General features: G+C 44.2%; 1 protein-coding gene across 2 annotated transcripts; it reads left to right on the forward strand.

The window, feature by feature from the left end:
- Positions 1–1,009: 1,009 nt before the first annotated feature.
- On the forward strand, positions 1,010–22,027 carry NRIP2 (nuclear receptor interacting protein 2). 2 transcript variants are annotated; one of them, XM_082751825.1, is made up of 6 exons: positions 1,010–1,964; positions 8,043–8,219; positions 14,552–14,634; positions 15,522–15,646; positions 17,588–17,640; positions 18,405–22,027. In XM_082751825.1, the coding sequence occupies exons 1-6, from the start codon at positions 1,734–1,736 to the stop codon at positions 18,495–18,497; spliced, it is 762 nt and encodes a 253-aa protein (XP_082607951.1). In that variant the 5' UTR covers positions 1,010–1,733; the 3' UTR covers positions 18,498–22,027. The 2 variants fall into 2 exon arrangements, with proteins under 2 accessions (XP_082607951.1, XP_082607952.1); XM_082751826.1 differs by lacking the exon at positions 8,043–8,219.
- The last annotated feature ends 1,948 nt before the right edge of the window (positions 22,028–23,975 follow it).

The raw sequence follows: 23,975 nt of genomic DNA on the forward strand, positions 1-23,975 counted from the left end.
TGCCATTTCTGCCAGCAGAAGTTGAGCTACCTAGTAGAACATATTTCTACTCCCGTTCCTGCTAAATCTAGTTCTGTCAGTTGGTGCTGAGGGAACCATGACAACCTGTGTGAAACAGCATACTGGGAAACAGCAAGGTAAACCTGTTCAAATTTTAGAATTACTCTAAAAATGACCAGCCTCCCTTGGAACATTTGAGGACCAGGGATCCCAAGAGAACTGCTAACACTGTGATAACTACCAGGGAGCTAAAGGTATGCAATGTGGTTTGTTTTGCACTGGGGCAACTTTGCAGTTTATGTGACCACGGTGAGGTCTCACAGTGGGTGACTAGACTCATCTCTTTACACGGACTTTTGGATTTATTTCCTAACATTGTATAGTCAGTGTTATATTTTTATACACAATCTAGAACATCATAGAAATAATTGGTATCAGTAATGTTGCAGTGTTACATATAACTAAGCTGGAAAAAAAATAGACCATCATAAAATCTCCTTTATCTTGAACTTTCACATTCTGTTGCTGCTATTCCTTCTGTGTGTATGCAAGAGCAGCACCCCTCACTTGCTAAATCCAGCTGTTCATTCATGGAAATGTAATGCTATGCTCAGATTCATAGCTAAGTAAAATGGTTTCCTCCTCAGTACATGGCATCAGAATTAGTGCCGACTGGGGTAAGCTGCAGTATCAATCAGGACAAAATGACAATGTGGAGGCAGAAGATTGAGAAAAGGATTTCTGTCATGTCCTCTCTCCCCTGAGAGAGAGACACAGCAGCAATGTCAGCATAGTTTATTCAATGTAAATGGGGAGACAAGTCCACTGGTCTCAGCAATACAGTAATCTTAGTCTTATGCATCCTTGGGGGAGCCGCTTTAGATGGAGAAGGGGAAAAATGAAGGCGGAGTCAGGCCCAATAAATTTGCCCTGCCCAGAAGCAAAAATCAGGCCTTCAGCATTTCATTCAAGCTGCACAGTAAAATCCTTCAGCGCAGCCTATCTGAAATTCATGATGACACTCTCTGCAGAAATGAGACTGGGCATGCCTGCCGGGAGCCCTGAGGTGGATGCTGTATCCCATTTACCAAGGCACTGCATCATCTCATAGACTGAACCTTGCTTTTGCCAGTATTTACAGATTCACTGAGATGCGTCAGCGTTCCCCAGCAGACACTGAACTGCACAGCCTGCCACAGATATTTACTGTCTCTTCAGCGTATCAGTGGGGAACGAGGCGGTGTATTCTCTCTCTCTTTCTCTCACACACACGCACACAGACACTGAGGGAGGTAAGTCCAGCCCCCAGCAGTGGGGCCATCCCTCTGCTGCTGGATTTTTCCAGCCAGAGCATCTTGCCAGCTCTGCTGTAATTTATGGAGATTGGTTTCTGATGTGGGGCTTCTTCTGTTACGACAAGGACCTACTGCCTGGCGGGGGGAGAGCTGCAATCAGGGCAGGAGAAGAGAAGGAGAAGAGGTGAAGAACAGAGGGACACTGGGGGACTGGAGAGGACAAAAGGAGAAAAAGGCACATAGCATTTAAGAGATGGATGAGTCTTAACTAAGAGAGGAGGAAGGAAGGCAGAGAAAGGGAGAGGAGGACAGCTGTGGGGAAGGGAAACAGAAGGGAGTTCAGAGACTGAGTCAGCTTGAAAAGCACAAACACCAGGAAACAAGTGTAGAGAGCATCCCAGCATACAAAGAAGGACCTGTTTTACCTGAGTCTTCACTATGAGCACAAGAAAGAGCTGCCCCCTGTCACCGGAGCAAGAAGATGGGGAGCAAAAACAGAGTGAGGGTACTCCTGACCCAGAGCGACAGGACTGTGAAGTGGAGCTGAGGAACAAAGCTATTCTGCAACAGAAGAGGCGCCTTAAACAGGCCACACAATTTGTACACAAGGACTCTGCTGACCTGCTGCCCCTGGATGGCTTGACAAGGCTTGGCACCTCCAAGGATCTGGTGAGTCCACTGGGAACCCTTTTGGGTGTGGGTCCTCATCCTAATAGCTCCCTGTCCCAGCTGGGAAATGCTGCCAGGCTTGTCAAAGGATCACAGGTTCAGCAAAAATTAAAGTGACCCTCAGCATCACCTAGAAGCAGGTTTGAGTGGAAAGAAAGAATAAATCCCCTACTTTTTGCATTCATCTTCCCATGCATCCCCGTAAGGAATAAACTCTTCACAGAGGCAGGCAGACATGGAGTGCAAGGACTCCCCAGAATCCAACTTTCTGCTCACCTTGTATATAAATATATTCATCTAACATTTACATTTTCATGTGGGACTTTTCTGAAAAGTTCCACATGTTTCTGTATGGTTCACCTCAAAAGCAAACACACTCCTTCCTGGACTCAGCTGGCAGGGAAGCACAGTTCATAAAATTCCTAGAGGATTATGTTTGACCTTGTCACCTTTTTGTATTTTTCTCTTTCCCCCTACTCTTTGGATTTATGGAGGGGTAAGCACATGGCAGGACTGATAGCCTAGAGTGCAGGCAATTTGAGTGATAAGCAGCTATGGATGACATCTGTGGGGAGGAGGCGTGGGAGTGAGGCCTTGGGACATCTCCCCGTGGGGATGTGGAGCAGGAGGCATCAGGGAGGGATCTGCTCCAGGAGACCAGGCAGAATCTGTGGTCTGGAGGGTCTTCCCCAGGGAAACATGGCAATACAGGGATTCAGTTCCTGTGGAATCTCTTGATAACTTCACTGCATGCCCCTGGGTGGGCCAGGGGCAGGCTCAGTGTCAGGAAGTTCCTTTATTTCAGCTATGGCAGAGGGTGCCCCTCCTTATATCCAGTGCTTTCTTCTGTATTCTTAAACCATTGGAGCAACATCAGGCTTGCTTGTGTGTGTCTGTCCTCCTCAGGTCATTTTCCTTCTGTTTTCCCTGCTCCCTTTGCAGGCCACACCACTGCTGGCAACAGGGCACTGCTTAGCACTAGGGCACAAGTCTGTGGGACAGGCAGGGTCCTGGGTGTGTGGGTCTGAGTGGAAGTCATCCCCTCTGCTGAGACCTGAGACCAGCAGCTCTGCCACATGCAGGTGAGGGGTCAGTGCTGTGGGCTCTGTGCTGCTAGGCTCTCCTATTCCCACCACACTTCTCACATCTGCCCCAGCTGCTGATGAAATTCCCTGGTTCATCTGTTGCAAGGGTGGCTCCTTAAAGTCGCCCTGAGACTTCACTGCATGCTGTCCCAGCCTTTCAGAGCAGCATATCCTGCTTTCAGCATTGCAGAATGGTTAAGACTGGAAGGGATCTCTGGAGGCCATCTGGTCTAACTCCCCTGCTCAAGCAGGGACACCCAGAGCACATTGCCCAGGATCATGTCCAGACAACTTTTGAAGATCTCCAAGGAGGGAGACTCTACTATCTCTCTGGGCAACCTGTTCCAGTGCTCCATCACCTGCACAGTGGCAAAGTGTTTCCTGATGTGTAGAGGGAACTTCCTGTGTTCCAGTTTGTGCTCATTGACTCTTGTCCTGGCACTGGGCACCACTGAGAAGAGCCTGGCTCCACCTTCTTTGCACCCTTCCATCAGGTATCTATAGGCATTGCTAAGATCCCCCTGAGCCTCCTCTTCTCCAGGCTGAACAGTCACAGGTCTCTTGGCCTCTCCCCATAGGAGGGGTGCTCAGTCCCTTGATCATCTTGGTAGCCCTCTGTTGGTCTCTTTCCAGTATTCGTATGTTTCTCTTGTACTGGGGGCTCCTGAACCAGACACAGTGCTCCAGGTGTGGCCTCACCAGTGCTGAGTAGAGGGGAAGGATCACCTCTCTTGACCTGCTGGTGATACTTTGCCTAATGCAGCCAAGAAAGCCATTACCCTTCTTCTCAGAAAGGGCACATTGCTGACTCATGTTCAACTTGGTGTTCACCTGGACTCCTTTTCAGAGACTGGTCCTTTCAGAGACTAGTTATGAGTATGCCTCAGGGTCAGAACACAGTCACTGCCTGAATTGTAACAGGGGAGTCACAAAGATGACCCACTGGCAAGGAACAGGGCCTTTCCTGCCCTGTGGAGATGCAGATCCAACCAAGCCGGAGTCTGGAATGCTCTATCCTGTCTGGCAGCACAGGCAGTCTGTCAATGACCCTGTGCATAATGCAGTGCTGCAGCTGGATATCCAGACCACATATTTCACTGTTCCTTGTACAGTTTTCAGCAGGGAATGGGTTGGGGAAAATTTGAGTGTTCTACTGCATGTTTGTTTAGCCCAGACCCAAAAGCAGAGAAAAACATGTCTATCTGCTTTGCTTTGATATCGACTCCTACCACAACATGCCCCAAAAATGACAACTGTGTTGCCCTGCATATTAGAGATGACAGTCTTGGTGTTAGGATACTGGCAGCACAACATCTGAAGTGCCAAATACTTACCCTAGTGAGACAGGCATTGTTAGAATTTCCTATTATAACCAGCTTTGCTGGTTAATCTTTAATCTATACATAATCTTTTTAGACATGAGAATCTCTCACATGTGAACAACAGTCAGCCACTCAAAAACACAGCATATTTCATGCATGGTCTGTAACAGAATGACTGAAACATTTTTACCATGGACCTAGCAAGCAGTAAATAAAGCATAACATCTTTTATGCTACGGAAATTTACCACTGGTGGCAGAAGGCACAAAATAAAGTGTGATACCTGTGCAAAGTTCATGCACATAATGCAATACCTGGGGTGAATGTGGTAACTGTGTTACCTCCATTTCTGCCTTGCCTTGAAGCAAGAGAAGAATCAGGCTTTAGATTCCCAAGAGCAGTGTCCCGCATTCAGCAGTCTCTGCAACTTGATGGGCCACAGTGATATTACTGACATTTTGGGGGCTGAAAATTAGAATCCAAAATTCTTCTGTTGAGCTCATGAATACTGTAGGCTTTATAAATGATCTTCATATTTTCTTCCCCTTTCGCACTTGGAGAAAATGTGAAATAAAGGGAGATTGCCCAAGGTCACTCCACAGGCCTCTTTCAGGACCAGAAATAGAGCTGAAGTCCTCTTGGTCCAGTGCTCACTCCTGCCACAGTCTCTGCCATATCCTGCAGGAATGATAAAAGGCAGTGAAGAGTCTTCTGTCATATGCTAGTAACCAGAGCCAGAGGGCTCTTAATAGACAAGAGGACAGAATATGCTTTCAAACACTCCATCAGTCCCATGCAAAACTCCCCCGTTGCCAAAATTCATCTGGCTCCCTTCTGGATGAAAAGAAGGAAGCACTGAACACAGAGCAGCAGCATTACTGGAGAAGTTGATCTTGGAGGGAGTGAAAAACACCCTGGAGTCCAGTGGCACTTGTATAGGGAAGTGATTTTAATTTCCCAAAGCATGTCTCCATTGACAATCTCAGAGACTCCTGCTGTGGCAGCATTCCAAGTCCTAAAATCAGGGCAAGGCCCCCAGTCATTTCAAAAATGACATGTTTTCTTATAAACACAGGCGGTTATATTTTTTCCAATCTTTTCTGTGTATTGAGGTTGTGCATTCAGGTTATGCAATGCATTCAGCAGTGTCTGGAATTTGATGCAACCATCACATCTCCAAAAAAGAGAAATTATACTTTTCAGTGGAGACCTCACATTTTCAGCTTTATCACAATTACATGTGATTTTTTTAAAATTTTTTTTTTTTTGGTGGAAAAAAATAGCTGCATGAATTAAAATATTTTGAAAGTACTAAGAAAGTCTGAAGACCTAGCTTCTCCCCTCCCCAAAATCAGGACCTCCAGCTCATATCACTTCACTAATCATAGCAGTGTCTTGAGATTTTACACTGGAGAGGCTGAAAATGATGAGTTGCACTGGGAACCTCCTCCTATCCTCCTGAGAGTCTTCAGAGGGTATCCTTTCCTGCTGTCTGCCACAACTCCCTTCACATCCTCTCTCATCACCCTCTTCATCTCATAGTTCCTTACCAGCTCAGGAGAAATAATGTTCTCCATTTCTCCATCTCATTGGTGATACAGAAGTCAGGGAGAGCCCCAGAAGTCTGCTCTTGAATTAAATGTCTTTCCAGTCCCTAAGCGTATCTACTCCCCATCAGTGCTTAGCCTCTTCCCATCCTGAGTGACAAGAAAGGGACAGAGAGATCAGCTGCAAAGGGCCTGCTTTTTCTGTGGGAAAGGTTGCAGGGAAACGGGAAGGTCATTCACATGCCAGAATGTGAGAGAAAACAGAGGAGGGAGTATGGAAATTTATAGAGCTGCTGGTGGTTCCCTGCCCTTTTCCCATGGCCCAGACATTAGTTGGCAGCCCAGCTGGCACTGTGCTCGGAGTATTTAAGGAGTGCAGTTCAACAGCCAGATGTGCTGTGGACCTGTGCAGTGGGCTGGGAAAAGACCAGGAAGAGGAATAGAGGGATATCTTTGCTTCACTTTTTCAACTATTACATTGCTTCTCAAGCAGAATGTGAATGATCTGGCTCTTGCCCCTTGGGTGGTGGAGAAACAGAAGCACAAGGGACTTAGCACTTTGCAAAGAGTCATGTTGAACGTGACCAAAAAGCCTCTAACAGCTGCTCCAACCACTGGACAAAGCTGACGAATCAGTGTGCAGTTCAAGTTGCAATGCATACACTTCCATGGCCTCATCACTCTAACCAAGTGTAAAGGTAGTCTGAAGCATACACAACCTGCAGGGTTACAACAGCCCAGCCCATTGGTAGGTCTGGTCTGGCTCAGATGTTTTGCCTGCACATTGATAAACTCCTACATCAACCTGCTGCACCATCTGAGAACTGATCTTTCTCTGTTTCTTTCTCTGTTTCTCTATTTCTCTCTTTCTTTCTCTCTTTCTCTCTCTCTTTTTCTTTCTCCTTCCCTCCCTCCCTCCCTCCCTCCCTCCCTCCCTCCCTCCCTCCCTCCCTTCCTTCCTTCCTTCCTTCCTTCCTTCCTTCCTTCCTTCCTTCCTTCCTTCCTTCCTTCCTTCCTTCCTTCCTTCCTTTTTTTCTTTTTCAAACAATAAAAGCAACTGATTATGCTATAGCATATTATTAGCCGCTTTAGATTCATTGTCTTTCTTCACATTTCTGCTCAGTTGCTCTGAGAAAACAGAGAGGGTCCTAGTACATGGAGAATGGACCAAAACTAGCTCCAACACGTATGATTAATTGATGCTGCCTGTTGTTGATTCCCTGTGTTGCAGGGACTGGAGGCATTGGAATAATATCAGGAAAAATTAGAGCATCAAAGGGAAATTTATTTCCAGAGCAACACTTGGCTGCGTATGTATGCAATGTCAGAACAAAAAGGTTTTCACCATTTTCCTTCCCTTTTCATGCATTGCCCCTTTTTCAACCCAGTAGAGAGGAAAGTGAAACAGCTACTTCTACATGATCTAGGAATAAAGCAGATCCTCAGCTGTTGATCTGGTTGGTGGCACTCCCTGTAGCTATGAACAACATAGGGCTTAATAGATGCTCTCCCAACTATGAAAGGAATCAAAATAATATCTCTTGTGATGGAAGAAAACAGAGACAGACTCTGAATTACATTAGAGGCTAGTTTTATTTTCCTATGCAGTGAAAAATTCCTGTTTCACTACAAATAAATGCTTGTACACCTAAGGTTTCTGGAATCCTGCCTTCTTATCACAGGTGCATTACACACATGCTGTCATTCATCTTCCTTTCCCCCCATTAGAAGGTGTGAATGTGTCTGGTTGGGTGTCAGCATACACACACCAGGTAGTGTATTTGCATACCTGCACAGGTATGAGCATGCAGAGTGCATGTTCAGCTGAAGGAACAGATATATGTGGGGAAAGCATACATGAGATGTTCTTCTCCTTCAACAACTGCATCCCAGAGACCTGCCTGTCACAGACAGTCCAATACTTTAAAATCATCATAGGGGCTGCAGAAAAAAACAAAATAAATAAAAATTGGGATTTAAAGAATATTTCTTGGGATAATCCTGTCATGAATAAGGACGATCAGGTGGGCCAAACATTTGCAATCTGCTTTCCTGGGCTAGCAAATGTCCTAGTCCTTAGCACTATACTTAGCTGGGATTTCTCTTTCTTTGTGATGGAGACAGCAGCCGCATAGTGTGGTCCAGCGGCGCCTCATGGAAGGCAATCTGAACAAGCTGCGGGGCGAGACCAGGGTTCGGTCTGCATGGGTTCAATCTCCACTGGCAAAAGACCGGGATGAAAAGATGGAAAAGGGAGAGGACAGGACAAAAGAGACCTCAGCCCTGCTAATACAGTGCCAGGTAAGGCAACAACACGGTGCTGCTGATTTCGTAGTGATGGCAAATGCTCACTGAGTTCCCACTCCCAAGGGCCATTCCAAGTTATTAATAGCAAAGCCAGTTGAAGCTGATTTCCCATGTGGTCTCTCCTAGAGCTCAGATCTTGTTCTTCCAGCAGACACAGGAAAGCATTTCTACCACATACATTCTGGTTGTCCATATTTGAAGATAAAAGAAAATAACTTCTTCACATCTCCTTGTTTGGTGCTCAGCTTTCCTGTGATATGAAGTGTTGCATAACTGCGTACAGAAACAAGGAATGTCTCTTTATCACTCTAAGACAGGTGCCCTTAGTGATTTACATGGACTGGATCCAGTCTGGTTAGATCCTCACTGGTGTCAAAGGACCTTCAAAGAAAGTGACTAACAGTATTTTGAATTAGCACTGTTGGATTTATCAATGGAAGCAGTATTTTTATCTCCCTTTTCTTCTTATATCCACCAATACAGCAGAATACACACTTCCATGACCCCTACAGATAAAAGAGCATGTCCAAAACCTGTGTCTCATAAAAGTGGGTTTTAATGCTGCCTGATGTGCAGATATGAGACTCATCAAAGATATACAGAACACTGACCTGATATAAAAATCCATTTTACAGCTGTGTCTTTTTCAGTACTTTGTCCTAAAAAAAATTATCACATGGTAGACTGCAAAGCTTTCAGCGAAAGCATATACACCTTTAAAAGTTCAGCTGGCAAAATTAGTTATCTTATGAACTTGAATTAGTTATCTTATGAACTTGAATTGAGTTATCTTATGAACCTGATGCTTTCTGACATGTTCAGGTCTCAGGTCTCAAAACCATGCAAAATTATTGCATAGTTTGTTTTCCAACCTTTATTGTTGCAAAAAGTCATTGCTTACCCTGGGTTTTAGACCCTGGGGTAGCTAGGTTAACATACTTGGAGTAGGATGAATGGCATTCAGTACAATTTCTCCAAGTAGCTAGTGTCTTTTTTGAACAAATGAAAGTGTTTCTTTTAATTTAGTCAACCCTCTACATTGCTCATGAAGAGGAACATCAGTGATAAATGGTGTTTTTGTCAGGCGTGTATCTCAAACAAGGACAGCCAGGCATAGGCACAGGAATCACATACCAATGGCAATAGAGTCAGAATCCACTAATCGTTCCTCTTTTGTGATTCTAAGGACTATACCTGTGCTGTCATACACATTACATGTTTCTTTATGGAGGTAGGTTAACACACATCACAGTTAAGGAAATAGGTCTAATATTTCACTTAACTCTCCCTGAACTAAATACCTTTTGCACAGGTGTTGTCTCTTTTCCTGCACTTCTCTTTTTCTGCCCTGGACTATTCTCACAGAGCTTCCCACTTCCCCCCTCCCTCCCCGCAACACCCCCCTTGCTACTAAACCCTTGCCAAGACTGAGTGTTTTCACTCCAACAAGTTGTAGTTTCCCTGTGCCTAAGGCCTTTTATACTTCCAAAGATCACAGATCACAGTCTGTAATAATTTTATTGCAGAGTTGCTCACCCTCTTTACTTAGGTAAGCTACTCACCTGGTACTTCAGCGGTATACCTATTTTATGGCATTTTTTGTAAAGCAGTTTGGAAAGCTTGTCACATGAGTGCCATCTGCACAGTAGAAACAAGCTGTTATTTTTATGGTGGAGCTTGTGTCTTGACTTGGAAATAGATGCTGAAAGATTCCACTGCTTCCCAAGGCTGCTTTTCCTCCATGTGAAAGTAATGTGGGGATTAACCAATATTAGTTGCTAAAAGCAGTTTCTTGACCTCAGAGCTGACATTATTTCAGAAAACTGTTTATAAATGATGATCCTTACTGATTCCTCTCCCTCTTTATTTTTTGGAAATCTACTCAGTTGACCTTTAAATAAAGACTAATGGAAACTGGTAGTAACAGCGTAAAACTTCTGGGGGAAGAGATGAGAGTAAGCAATGTGATGAAAAGTCCTATTAGTCCAGGAAGGCTTACGGTGCTCATGACTTCATTGTGTACTCCTTACCTAGTCTGCATCACATTTCTGGTACACTGGGCCAAGAATTCTCCTCAGTCCCCAGGTGAGTTCTCTGAGTAAATGATTAGTGGTGTAATAGGAAGGTGGACAGCTTTCGTGAGGCTGCTGGAGCTGGTATCTGCAGGGCTGCTTGCCACCAAATGGGAGGGTCTGAATTGTTCTTTTCTACAGAGTAATCACTGTCCTGTTATATCCTAGCAAGTTTTTATCTTGCAGCTTTCCCAGCCTGCTTTGGAGCAAAACACAGGAGCCTGCCTAGTGATACAGTTCAGGTTTATTATCACAACAATGATAACAGCTCATCCATCTCAGTTCTGCCTGCTCCCACATTTGTTAGAAATTGCTGCTCATACTCTGGGTTTTCTGTTTTGGAAGAGCTGATTTAATGCCTTTTCTGTAGCTGAGCCATGTAGAGTTTGCCTCTGTGAGCAATGGGAATGGTCAACTCCTTCTCAGTAGAATCCATTTCTGTTAATGAGAAGGTGCTAATTCAGCTGGACACCGTTGGCAGGCTGTAGTCTGGACAGATGCAGCAGCATGCCTGACCTCACACTCATGACTAATATGCCCATTCAGATAATGAGGAGGCACAGGACAGAGCAAGGAGAAAGATGTATCTTAGCATCTGCAGTTTATGCTTTATTCTGTGTCTCTTAACCCATCCGTAATCCTTCCAGGCTGGGCTGGTATGTCTGTGAGGGTCAGGCAGCACAGACATTATAGAGCTCCAAAAGTAGACAGAAGAGGATACATTTTGTCCTCTGGGTCCAGTCCATTTCCAGACTGTTCTCTCTCTAAAAGCCTGAGTTTTGTATTACTACTTCTGCCACAAACAGGTGCTGTCATGAGGTGAGGTGGGATATTTCCAGTTGGCCTTGGGGATCTCTATGGGCAGGCACAACTCTTAGTCCAGATTGTTTAAACTCAACCTGCCAGACAGCCTGGAGCCGTGATGGGTATTTTTATTTAATTTTTTTCTTAAGCAAGCAAAAGTATTGGCAAAGTCAGTAGTTTCTAAATAGAGTGCTTTGGAGCTTGTCCCCTTCTGTGAGGCTCTAGCATGCTCCCCCACTTACATAAAGCATATTTGTGCCAAGAAGCAGGAGGCATGTTCATAATAAAGAGCAACAGAATGTGGTGTGTTCTGGGAACAGGCATCAGCTGGTCTGTGTCGCCTACTAGCTAGATCATGCGTGATTTGTATTACCATGGGACAGCAGTTCAAGCTGCTCAGGAGTGCAATAGGACTGCTCATTTGTGAAGGAGCTGGAAAGAATATTCCTGTGCGAATGTGCAAAGAACTGCAGGGAGAGCTGCTGGGGGTTGGGTTTTCTGTGCTCTGGTTCTGTTTCATGAATCTTCCAGCTGGTATGAGGTCATTTGAGTTCTTCCAATGTATGACTCTGTAGGTCTCTGGCAATTTCCATATCATGTGCCAAAGAACACCCTTGAATTGAATGTAGCTGATAGTATGGCTGAGATGGCTCAGATTGTGGGGAGGGTGCATAATGGAGAAGGCACGGTACTGGCAGCCAGAAGTTTTTGAGATCTGTTCTGGTTTCACTTTGCTAAGTATTTAGCATTACCTGCTAGCATTACCTGCCTTACTTTTGTGTTGTAAGGAGTCCTAAACGTTTGCAGCCAAATGGGTTTGTTAACCAACTGGACATAATACCTTATGAATAAGATATGGTTTTTTACATTAAAAAGGAAAATGTATAATAACCAAAGTAGGAGCTGTTGAAATATATGTCTGTGTAGATACAACTGAGTACTGCCCTCCTTGTTCCTGGATGAGACCACACGTGGCAAATGCTCATCCTTCTAAAACCACCAGCATTTTTTAAATACACATCATAAGTACATCTATGAGTCTGACATGATTCTTGGTGAATTCTATAAAACAAAATAGCTCAAGATCTCTAGCTCCAGTGGCCTTGCAGTTACCAGAGTGATGACTTTCTCAACTAAATGACCTTTCTAAGAATGTGGTTCAGGATGATGAAATTCTCTATGCTGATGTACTACAGATGTGTCTGGGCATTTAGATCACAGGAAGAGCTCCGAGGCAAAACAGATTTGAAGTTTCCAGCATGTAACCTTTGAGGTTTCCTTGAGTGCAACTAGCACTCAAGCTACTAATGGCATTGTGTGTTTGCAGCATTACAGTATCTCTCACAGGAGGTGATTTCTCCTTTCTCTTTGTAATGACTCACCAACAGAACACTGTTGAGAATAAAACCTTGGAAATACTGGATATAGCTCTTGCTGATGTAATAAGCATAAACATATTTAGTTAAGAAATCAGGAAATTTAGACAGTTTCCTTGACCCTACTGATGATGTGTTGCGAATCTCTGCTAGCCATACTGATCCACTTAAAGCATTTAAGCTGTTTTCAGGAGTGAGCATAAGGGGGGGGGGAGCTATGACAAGTGTGTTGCTGCTTCTGAGTGGCTCACAGCACTGCGTGCCACAGTGGCTGGAAGAGAAGCAATCACATGCAAAACATTAACAACAGCAGTAGGATAATAAGCCTCCCAAGAGGAAGATGCTACTTCATTATTTTAGTATTGGTGAAAGAAGACAGAGCCTTGAAGAACTGAGACATTAAGAATACGTATGGTTAGGCACTATAAGTAGGTGCAAGACATATTTTGCAGGTGGCAGTTACTCCATCTTTTCCAGTTCCTTTACTAAGTCATTTTCCTCCTTTCCACCCCCCCCCCCCCCCCCCCACTGAATATAACCCATATTAATGTATTTGCCAAAACTATTTTTTCAGGCTTCTACCATATATGAAAGCTGCTGTTAATTCAGCATCTCTGGCCTGTCATTTAGGACCTCCTTGCAGAGGGGACAGAAAATAGATAGTATCCATATTTCCTGTTCTCTTTCTACTGCAAGTGGGTGAAGAAATAAATGGACAAGGCACTGGGGATTGTTCCAGTAAGATCATGCAGTCATGACTTTGCTGCATGGCATTCATACTCTCCTGATCATAGATCACAGTCAGCTGTGAATATTGAAGCTGTAGTGCTGCCTTGTTTTAACCTGGCAGGCAGCTAAGCACCACACAGCTGTTCACTCACTGCCCACCCAAAAGTGGGATGGGGTAGAGAATCAGAAGAAAAAAAAAAAGAAAAAAAAAAAAAAAAAAAAAAAAAGGTAAAACTCATGAGTTGAGATAAAGACAGTTTAATAGGACATAAAGGGAAAACATTAATAATATCATATATATATATTATTTTTTTAAATGGTGCACAATGCAATTGCTCACCACCCACCAACTAATACCCATCCCATCCCTGACATCCCTGAGCAGAGGTCCCTATCCCTGGCCAACCCTCCCAGTTTTTATTGTTCAGCATGATGTCATAGGGTATGGGATATCCTTTTAGCCAGTTTGGGTCAGCTCTCCTGTCCTATCCCAGTTTCTTGTGTACCCACAGCCTTCTTGCAGCCTTCTGGCAGTATGAGAAGCTAAAGTCCTTCACTTAGTGTAAGTACTGCTTTGCTAGAACTAAAACGTCAGTGTGTTATTATTATTGCTTTTCTCCTAAATCCAAAACAAAACACATACCAGCCACTATGAAGAAAATTATCTCAGCCAAAACCAGGATAAGTGCTTGTGTTGTGTTTCCTTAAAGATCGGTCTAAGAACTTAAGTCTCATACAAAATAGACACCTCTTGATCAGATTGTTTCTTGAATTCAGGAATCATGGGTGGGCCAATTATCTTGTGAACTGCCTTAAATTTGGGGATATTTGTCTGGATGCTTCTGCTTCTCCAATGGACATCTTCTGGAAGATGGAACCCCAAAATACTCAACTGAGAGCAGACATTTAGCCCTAGAACATTGTGCCCTGTGACACCAGACGAAATGGAGAGAGGAAGCCTGTAAAGGATGTACCACATGGTTGTGTTTATTTAGAAGCTTTCATTATATCAATTATTGCTCTGCTAATAAAATCCATGCATGTTTTCTGAACAAAATAATAAGTATGTTTTTCTTGACTGGAATACCACTAAGTTAAAGTTGCTAATAACAGTTAAGTGCCCGGGCAGATATTTGCAGAGCACCACGGAGACTGTCATTGCCTTGGATGAGTCTCCTGCCTTCTGACTACTGCCTAAACACCACACCTTTGGCTGTGCTGCTAAGGAGAGTCTAAGGGATTGTCACACTGTTGAAGGAGTGTGTATATCTACTTTGAGCCTGAAGTAATTATCTGGTTTTATGTGTTATTTTTTTCTTTTTCTTCTTTTTTTTTTTTTTTCTAGTGCCAAGGTCAGGTATTGAAAGCCACTGTTAATACTGGATGTCTGCCAAATCTCATCTCCAAGAGATGTTTATACCAGTTGGGGTAAGTCTCTGCACACTAGAAAAGGAGAGATGGCTAAAAACAAACACAAAACCAACCAACCAAAAAAAAATAATCACACAACCACTTGAAAAGGACTTAGGGTACCCCTGATGCCTAATCCTATAATGATAATTACTAGTAGCATTGCATGTTGTGGTGGTTTTACCCATCTGGGCAGCGGAACTTCACCACAACTTTTCTCACTCCTCCTCAGAAGAAGAAGAGGGGGGAGAAAATACAATGTAAAGGGTTCAAGGGCTGAGATAAGGACAGGGAGATTGCTCAACAATTGTTGTCATAGGCAAAAAAAAACTCAGCATAGGGAGATTAATATAATCTATTACCTATTACTACCACAATATAGAGCAGTGAGAAACTAAAAGCAAACTAAAAACACCTTTCCCCAATCCACTCTCTTCTATGTGCCCCCGCTGAACAGGGCAGGGGAATAGCGACTGTGGTTAGTCCCTGATGCTTTGGCTCTGCTGCACCTTCACGGTCACTCTCTGCTCCTGCTCCCTGTGGGGTCCCTCCCACGGGATGCCATCCTTCCCGAACTGAGCCTGCGGGGGCTGACCCGATAGGGCAAGGCATCAGAAGCACTCAAAAAGTTGTGTGCAGACCCCAGACTAGAAGGAGGAGCTGTGTCATTCTGTCTGTGTGCACTGCATGGTAAAGCTGACCAGCTAATATCAGCCTTACTGGGGAGGAACCCAACTGGGTACTGCATTATAATCTTTTTTTTGGAATCTGCCTACAGACATGCTGCATGAAAGATTCTTCCTCTTGTGGGATTGTTCACAGTGAGACCAAGCACTGGTATCAGTGAGAAGTCCTGTTTCTCCTTTTTCTCCAGTTGCAGCAATAACTCCTCTTGTGTCCCACAGGCTGGAAGTGTCTGTCAAGGACTGTGGAGACCTTTCTCTTCCCATCCACAACATTGTTGGCCAAGTAGAACATATGGAATTGCAATTTGGCCTGGAGAAAGTGCTGTGTTCAGCACTGGTTGTAGGTGAGAGTGCCAGACCCTGCTCTCTCTCCCCCAGTTTCCCATGTTCTTGTTGCTCTGCCAAGGGTATTTAAATGAATCTCTAGGAAAAAGGTAAGGTGGTAGAAGGTTGGTGACATGGTAACCTCCATTGCTGGCTAAGCTCATTACATTTGTGAGTCCCTTTCAGCTGAGGATATTCTTTTATTTGTTTCTATCTGCTGTGTATATCCTCAGCATAACCAAAGGCAAATTATGTAAAAAGAGTACAGGGAAGAGTCTGATGTTGAAAGAGGGGAGAACTTTGGTGCTGTTTGGTCTCAACCCAGGATGTGGAAAATTATCCATTTATTTTAGGTCTCTAAAATGGACCTTTCATAGATTATCCAGACTGCTTGATAAATTCTCTGGTGCCCTTTGTTCTCTGTCTCAATGGGCACTTGTGCCCTTGGCTGGATGAAATTATCAGAGAAACTGGTAGAGGATACAGCTTATATCTCAGAGTGTTTGTCCATGTGCTCCTCTGCCTCTGAGGCAGGTGCTCTGCAGGGAGCACCCTGGAAGAACCAGAGTAGCTCCAGTGTGCTGAGTCTCCCCTGTTGTCCTGAGGCAGGACCCTTTGAAGGCAGGAGCTGTAGGAGAAAATGTCCCATCAGTAGCCACTGGCACACATCCAGAAAACAGCCTTTCCAGATGCAGCAAAGACCTCTTCCTACTCACTGACAAGATCAGCTTTAAGTGTGCTATCAAATTACAAAAATAAACATACATGCATTCAAGATTAAATTAACTGGGGAAATACGAACACACCCAAGTCTTTATACTTAGTGGCTTCTAGACCTCTCATACATATGCTTGTCCTCTCCAGGTGCTGGCTTATAAAATTCTGGGCCCTGTGACCCTGGTTACAGCTGACACTCTAAACTCTCCTGCATGATAATCTCTCCAATTGCTGGCACCTAGCTCTACAGGCCCTGTGACCCATAGTCCCTTCTCCAGTTGCTGGAATTCAGACCTTCCACCACACATCACAGTTCTCCCAGTTGCTTGCATCCAGGCCTATGCTCCCTTCCATAGTTACCAGGCTATAAGCCTTCCTAATTTCTTCGAGGTTCCCTTGTTTTCCCCAGTTTAGGACTACACCCAGACCTCTCTTACACACTGGTGTCTCTAGTAGCTGACACCTGGGCCTATGGGCCCTGTGAGCTGTATCCCTTTCTTGCAGTTGCTGACACCTAGACCTATCGGCCCTTCGACTTACGGCCTCTTCTCCACTTGCTGGTACTTAGACTTGCAGCGCTCGCGCATAGGATAGTTATACAAAAAAAGGGTATTTAATAAGAAGATAGGATAGATTGCAATCACCAGGGGCAGGGCTCAGTCAGACAGGTGAACTGACAGATAGCCTGCTTACATATGACTCGTCCCCATATCCCTGCATCCCTCTCTCCATTTTCCCACTCTTCTTCCTCCCTGATTCACCGTGATTCCTACCGTCTCCTGCCCTTGGCCCTTCCACTAAACATCCCATAGCAAGTTTTACATGAACCAAAAAGCCCTTTCTACCTTTCTGGTATCTCATAATGAGTTTCAAACAATCCCACAAGCCTCCTCAAATATTCTATAATACTTATGTTAATGGTAGTTCCCTCTTATCAGCTACGAAGTTCATTTTGAGCCTTTACAGGGCTATGTCTAAGTTACTCCTTTAATGGCTCAACAGTCAGTGGTAGAAAAGTGTTGATTTTTGGTTTTGTTACTGTTACCACCTTCTTGTTAATGTTTGCATGTTTAATTCATCATTTTCTTTGATATTTGTGATTAAGTTTATACTAAGAAGTTCTTAACCATATAACTTAATGAACCAGATGCTCTCATATTTCACTTCTAGTAGGAGAGGGATACTTTCTTTAGAAGGGCAGTGTCCATAGTTTTGAGCCTAATCAGTCTCTTCTTTCTTCTTAGATGATGAAATGCTGGAGTTTTGCATTGGTCTCCAGACTTTGTTGTCTCTCAAGGTAAGGAACAGCTTCTTGCAGGCCTCCTCTCACTGAGTCCTCCAGATTTGGTTGCTGGAGGCATCAAAAATTCTCATGGTCAGGCCTTCCAGAGTGCCACTCGCAATGCTTGTTGCACAGTTACCAACCACACAAGCTGCAAATGGGAAGAGGAAAATGAAGAGGAAACTGGGAAAGGCAGGGCACACTATACCACTATATGTCTATGACTATATGTATATGACTATATGTGTATGTTGCCTTTTGAATACAGACGGGAACAAGCCTTGTCTTTGAGCCAAGTGAAGCTGTATTGCTACATTCAGTAGACGTTAGCTGGGCACAGATGGAGAGAGTCCTCTCCTTTTGTCAGCTCAGAGCTCAAGATCAGCGCTCTGCTGAGCTTGGCTTCTGTGCCCCTCAGAACATGGCTGCAGGAAGCTTGTGCCTGCCTGTCAAATACCATGGAGCCACATGGTTGGATGCATAAAGCAGGAAAAGCACTGGATTGAAAGGCTGGGTGATGTGAGGACGTCATCTCAAATGAGGTCAGATGAGAAGAAGGAAGGTGGACAGGTGGCCCTGTGAAGGGTTTAGAGTTGAACTAACTGGAGGGAATAGGAGCAAAGAGGCTGCACAGGGAACAGGGAGGGGAACTGTGAGGTTGCTACAAATCCAAAGTGGGATGCTTGATGGTTATACAGGTTTTCCCCTGTCAGACATCATAAGACTGAGGTACTTGCTACCGGGAATGTCCAGCAAGTAACCAGCTTTCCCCTTCTTAGTGTTGCATCGACTTGGAGGAAGGAGTCCTGAGATTTAAAACACTGAATCAAGATTTGCCTTTTCTACATGCTTTTGAAGAGCCTGGTCAGTGACTGACTGCATCCCCCGTGTCTGGGGCTGAGAAGACTTGCTGCCATATGAGAGAGATGAGGGTGAGGCTCACGTGCCCCTAACCTTGCCAAATTCTGGGTTGATGCTTTCACCGTGGAGGGAGAAAAAGACAAATGGGTGCTGGGAACTGTTGTTACTGGGAGTGTCTCACCTTGAGAGAGCTCTCCCTACTTTCATTAGACCTTCTGCTTGTCCCCATGTGCTGAGTGGGCTTTTCCTTGTTTTTCTATCTGTCCCTAGTCCCCTGATTTCTGTTTCTCTCTATCCTTTAATGACTTTTTTTTTTTTTTTACAATACCCTCTGTTCATGAGACAAGAGAGTCACTGTGAACAGTCTGCAGTTGTTCTATGGACAGGACAGTGCTTTTTCCAGAAGCTTCCAAAGATTGCTGTGTATGTTTCCCTTAGCTCTTTTCCTTAATGTGAACACACTCCACTCTCCTTTCTTTGTGGGAAGGGCTCTGTGGCCAGTCCCCTCACCTGCACTCTGGGAAGCTGGATTTTGTTACTTCTTCGCTGGCTCAGAGCAGAACAGGATTTTATTGGGGGAAAAATTGCAGCAAGAGCACTTTTAGAGTTCTTAATTCTAAGAAACCTTTGAAAAAAAAATACTGAACTTAGATTTGTAGAGTATGGTAGACACCAATGGATGCTTGGGCTTTATTACTGCATCATTGGCTACTAGGCTATATTGTGTGAACAGCAAAGCTACACATGGTAACCAGGCTGCTCTTCTCTGCAATTCAGCTCCGAGAGCTATATTCCTATCACCTCTGCTGTATCACCAGTCTGCAAGCCTGCCACTCATGTTAAATGTTAAGATGAATTATAATACCCAGTCTTCTGCTCTGTTAGCAACTTTCTTTCAACATCAGATCTAGTGATTGGACACAAATACATCATCAACCTCAAGTCCTGGCATTTCACAGCCCATCAACTTTGCTACTATTGCAGGAAATGAGAACTAGACTACTATGCAGAATCAGCTCAGACCAGACAACTCTGAACTCATCTGGGATGAACAGTGGTTATGAGTCACTTCTTTTTTTCCATTTGCATCCTAGAGCATAACTGTATGATAAATTCAAAGTCTATTCTTTATTAGCTATAGGAAAGATGTACCACATCGGGGCTTGTTCCATCTCACAACTATCTATTGACTATCCAAACTTCACAATGTCCCCTCATCTGCCCATAGAATGTCATGATATCCTCATTTTGCCTATCCTGCTGGTTAAACACCACTGGCTCTCTTCCTCTCAAACACTTATAGAATCACAGAATCATTAAGATTGGAAAAGATCTTCAAGATCATCTGGTTCAACCATCCCCCTACCACCAATGTCACCCACTAAACCATGTCCCTAAGCACCATGTCCAACATTTCCTTAAACTCCCCCAGGGATGGTGACTCCACCACCTCCCTGGGCAACCCATCCCAGTGCCTGACTGCTCTTTCTGAAAAGAAATGTCTCCTAATTTCCAAACTAAACCTCCCCTGGTGCAATTTGAGGCCATTCCCTCTTGTCCTATCACTGTGAGAAGAGGCTGACCTCTTGTCCTATCACCTGTGAGAAGAGGCTGACCCCCAGCTCCCCACACCTTCCTTTCAGGTAGCTGTAGAGAGCAATAAGGTCTCCCCTGAGCCTCGTCTTCTCCAGACTAAACACCCCCAGTTCCCTCAGCCGCTCCTCACAGGACTTGTGTTCCAGGCCCTGCACCAGTTTCGTAGCTCTTCTCTGGGCACACTCCAGGGCCTCGATGTCCTTCTTGTACTGAGGGGCCCAAAACTGCACACAGTACTCGAAGTGCGGCCTCACCAGAGCTGAATACATGCATTTCTGTGTCTGTTTTTTGTTGTTGTTGTTTGTTTGTTTGTTTTTCCCCTGAACCAGCTGTTGGATTCTGTAGTTTAACATAACACTATAAACAGTGGAGTTACAGCCTGGCAGATACAACTTGTGATGTGTTTACCAGTATTAGTTGGCATGACTGGCAAATACTTCCCCTACAAACATTAGGCTAATGACTTCTGTCATTAGTCACCATATCTTGCAGCTTCAGATCATACTTCTTTGATATTCTTCTACTTGTGCATCTGATTATTTCTCGCTGTGAACTGCTTTGCATGAATCTGCCGAATGACACCAACAGTTTACAGTATGCTCTCACTTATGTCAGGACCAAGTATATTTGATGATCCCTTCTTAAAAAGGGCATCCACATACACATACATGGTTATTTTTTAAGAATCTTTTGATGTCAGGGAGCACATTAAGTCTTTTTTTTTTTAATTGGGTTGGAAAGGCTTAAGACTGTTTCAATTGTAGTTTCATTTGGAAAATACAAACTTCCCTATTCCCAACTCTAGTCATCTCTATTCCTTTGGGGGGCAAAGGGAATGAAGGAAGTCTTTCACAAGAGAACAAAACACACTAAAGTAGAAATTTAGTATGAACTGCCACCTTAGAGCAGGACTTAGGCATATCTTGTGTGGCCAACACTGGCTTCTTCATGACAAGTCCTACCCCTTCAACGTAGACAATGGCATTTTAGGGAGAATCCCTTTGAATTGCCTTGGTGGTCAGCTCCTGCTAGGGCTACTTTTCTGTAGAGTGTATATAACACTTGCAAAACTGTCTGCAGGGAACTATCAAAACAAGTCTGTGGAACAGAGCAGCAGGTATCACATTTCGGGCATGGGATCCATGTGGCTGACCCTGTGATAGGGAAATGGGCTGTATGACTGTATGAGGCCCTTCCAAGGCTTATGTGCAAGAGGTAACACAATCCACAAAACGTGCACCATCCTGAAGCCATAATCACATCAGTTGTCTTGCTAGGAGCTTGGAGGCACTTGGTTTTGAAAGGAATGGAAGCCCTCTAGTCATCCATATTCCCAGAGGCTCACTCACTAGCAAGTGAATTATGGAACTGAATAGCACTGAGATGCTACATACATTTCTAAGCAAATACCAGAATATACCTGAAGAGTAATCGAAATAATTGCATTCAGCAAAGAGATCACAAAAATGGGAGCAGGGATGGCCAGCAGCATTATTATCTCTCAGGTAAACCAAACAAACCCCTCCCTTTATTTTCTTGATAGTAAATTGAACCTCACTACCAAAGCTGTGAATAGTTTGTCTACAAACATCCCCATTGTCTGAGACTGTTGGACTCCTCACTTGCTGTGTGCTGTAACTAGGACACACAAACATAGCTTGCAAATCATGCCCTGTTACGTGGTACCAGTTACCTGGCACCAGTTGCTGCTGAGCAGGATGCAGCAAACAACATTTGCTGCTGCATGGAAAGGAACAACTAATTCCAATGCTGTGAATTGCAGTGGCTGGCAAGGATGAACAGGCAATGAGTTACAATGAAAATATAACTGCACCACTCCAGAGACAGAGCATATGTGGCTCCTTCTCTGAGCAGCTGTACGCTTCACAGAAAGTTGACAGCACTGGAAATAGTCTGAAGCATTGACTGTAGCTGCCAGTCTATTGATTGTCACTTTGAGGGTTCAGGGCATGAAAAAGAAAAGAGAAGTCATCTTTTGCCCAAGGAACAGTACAGAAGTTCCAATTAACTCTTTTGTAGAGGTTTCATTTTATTTTGTGCACAAAGGGAACAGGAACAAAACATCTGCAACTCATGTACTGTACACAAAAAACTGTCAGAGAAAACCCCCAAACACTACTGTCTTCCTTCTCAGATGCTTTCACGATTGGATGGTATATAATGCCCATACCTTCTGATCTCTGTTCTTCCACAGTGAAGCATGCCTGGGCTTGCACAGCACACAGCAGTGTTAACCAGCAGAAGAGGGCTAGGCTGTACGGGTTTGCCCTGTCCAACATTACATGTTTTGTCCCATTTTCTTTTAAAGATGGTTCCTAGGAAAATGTTGTTTTTCTCCTCTAACACTTTCCTGTTTCAACTAAAATAAATCAAGTTTGACTTACTTTCTTCCTTGGAAATCATTTGACCTGTAATGCAGTTTGTTTGACATAAATCAGTTTCAGTCATACAACTATTTGTGTCCCCTTTGCGCTTGTGTTGCTAATAAAGGTTTCCATTTGGCATGGACTGCGAGCATTGAGTTGTTCTCTGTTAATGAGTGTAGGCAATCCTGTTTCACTGTTAGGCCTTGGGAAGGAACTCCAATGCAGTAGCACTGCAATAGCCTGTAAAACCCAGCTAACAGATTTGCTGAACCTGGCCCAACTCTCAAGCAAATGAAGTGCTCCAGGCAATTGCTTGCAGGAACCTCTGGGATCCCAGCACCGGATCAAGGAGAGTACTTTTGTGGAGAATGCCTGCGCTACCAAAGCCAAACAAGATGCTAAGTGGGGCTACAGCAGGCACAAGTTGTGGTAGAACTTCAATTATATTAATCAAAGCACACACAGCAAAAAGAATCCAACACCTCTGCAGCAGTACACATACCAGGTTGTCTGAGCCATGACCAAGAACTCAGGCACTGATACTATTTGTACTCATACTGGTTCTGTCCCCAGCGTGGAAGACAGCAGTCACAGTACAAAGGGTGTGGGGGTAAAGGACAACAAAACACACAGCCCAAAGTAGATGAAGATCCGCATTCTGTTTTCAGGATAGAACAGCACGTGCCAAGATACATGCTCGTTGCTCAGCCCAGGGATAGCTATAATGTCATTTTGTTATTTATTTCTGGAAACCTGCTCTGCAGAGCCCTGCTCCACTGTGGTCCCTCTCAGTGTCAGGTCCTAGTTCTGAAGTGCAAGATTAAAATCACGTAGCAACAGGGCTAGAAAAGTACCTCAGAATAGAGTGAAACCAACCTATTCACCCCACCTGTACGGTTCTCTGCTTCTCCCCAACTCAGCTGGGCCCCCAGAAGAGGAAAGAAGGGTAGTAGCTGCTACTACTTCACCTGAAATTCTGAATGAGAAAAGTGAAAATACTCATTTGTTCTGGTGATCAGAACAGCAGCTCTAGGTTTGGGGGAACAGAAACCTCAAAGTGGCAGGAAAACAATTTACTGTGATCTAGTTAATAGCCAGTACAGGATTCATCTTCATTAGGAAAGCAAAATGATAAATGAGAGCCCACAGTGTCACACTAACTAACCACCAGCAGCTCTGTTCTGTAAGGTGATTGCCCAGTGGGACAGGAGGCTGTACATCCCAGCATCATGAGAACTGCTGGAATTTCCTGAGGTTACTTCACAAGCCCAGAGATGACAAGCCTCAAGACTACTCCTTGCTTTATCCCATCAGTAGATGGTCCTTACACTCTCCATGTATGAAAAATTAAAGCCTTACTGCTCCCAACTTCCAGTAATCTGACCAACACTGTCACCAAAGCACTATCATGATTGGAGAGTTCTTGCCTTGAGGGTCTAGTCAAACACAAGCACTTAGTATTACAAGGGAACATGCAAATATGTTTCTCAGAGGTCATGAAAATGG

The sequence above is a fragment of the Aythya marila genome, assembly GCF_965140915.1.
Source record: "Aythya marila genome assembly, chromosome: 1".
NCBI classification, from domain to species: domain Eukaryota; kingdom Metazoa; phylum Chordata; class Aves; order Anseriformes; family Anatidae; genus Aythya; species Aythya marila.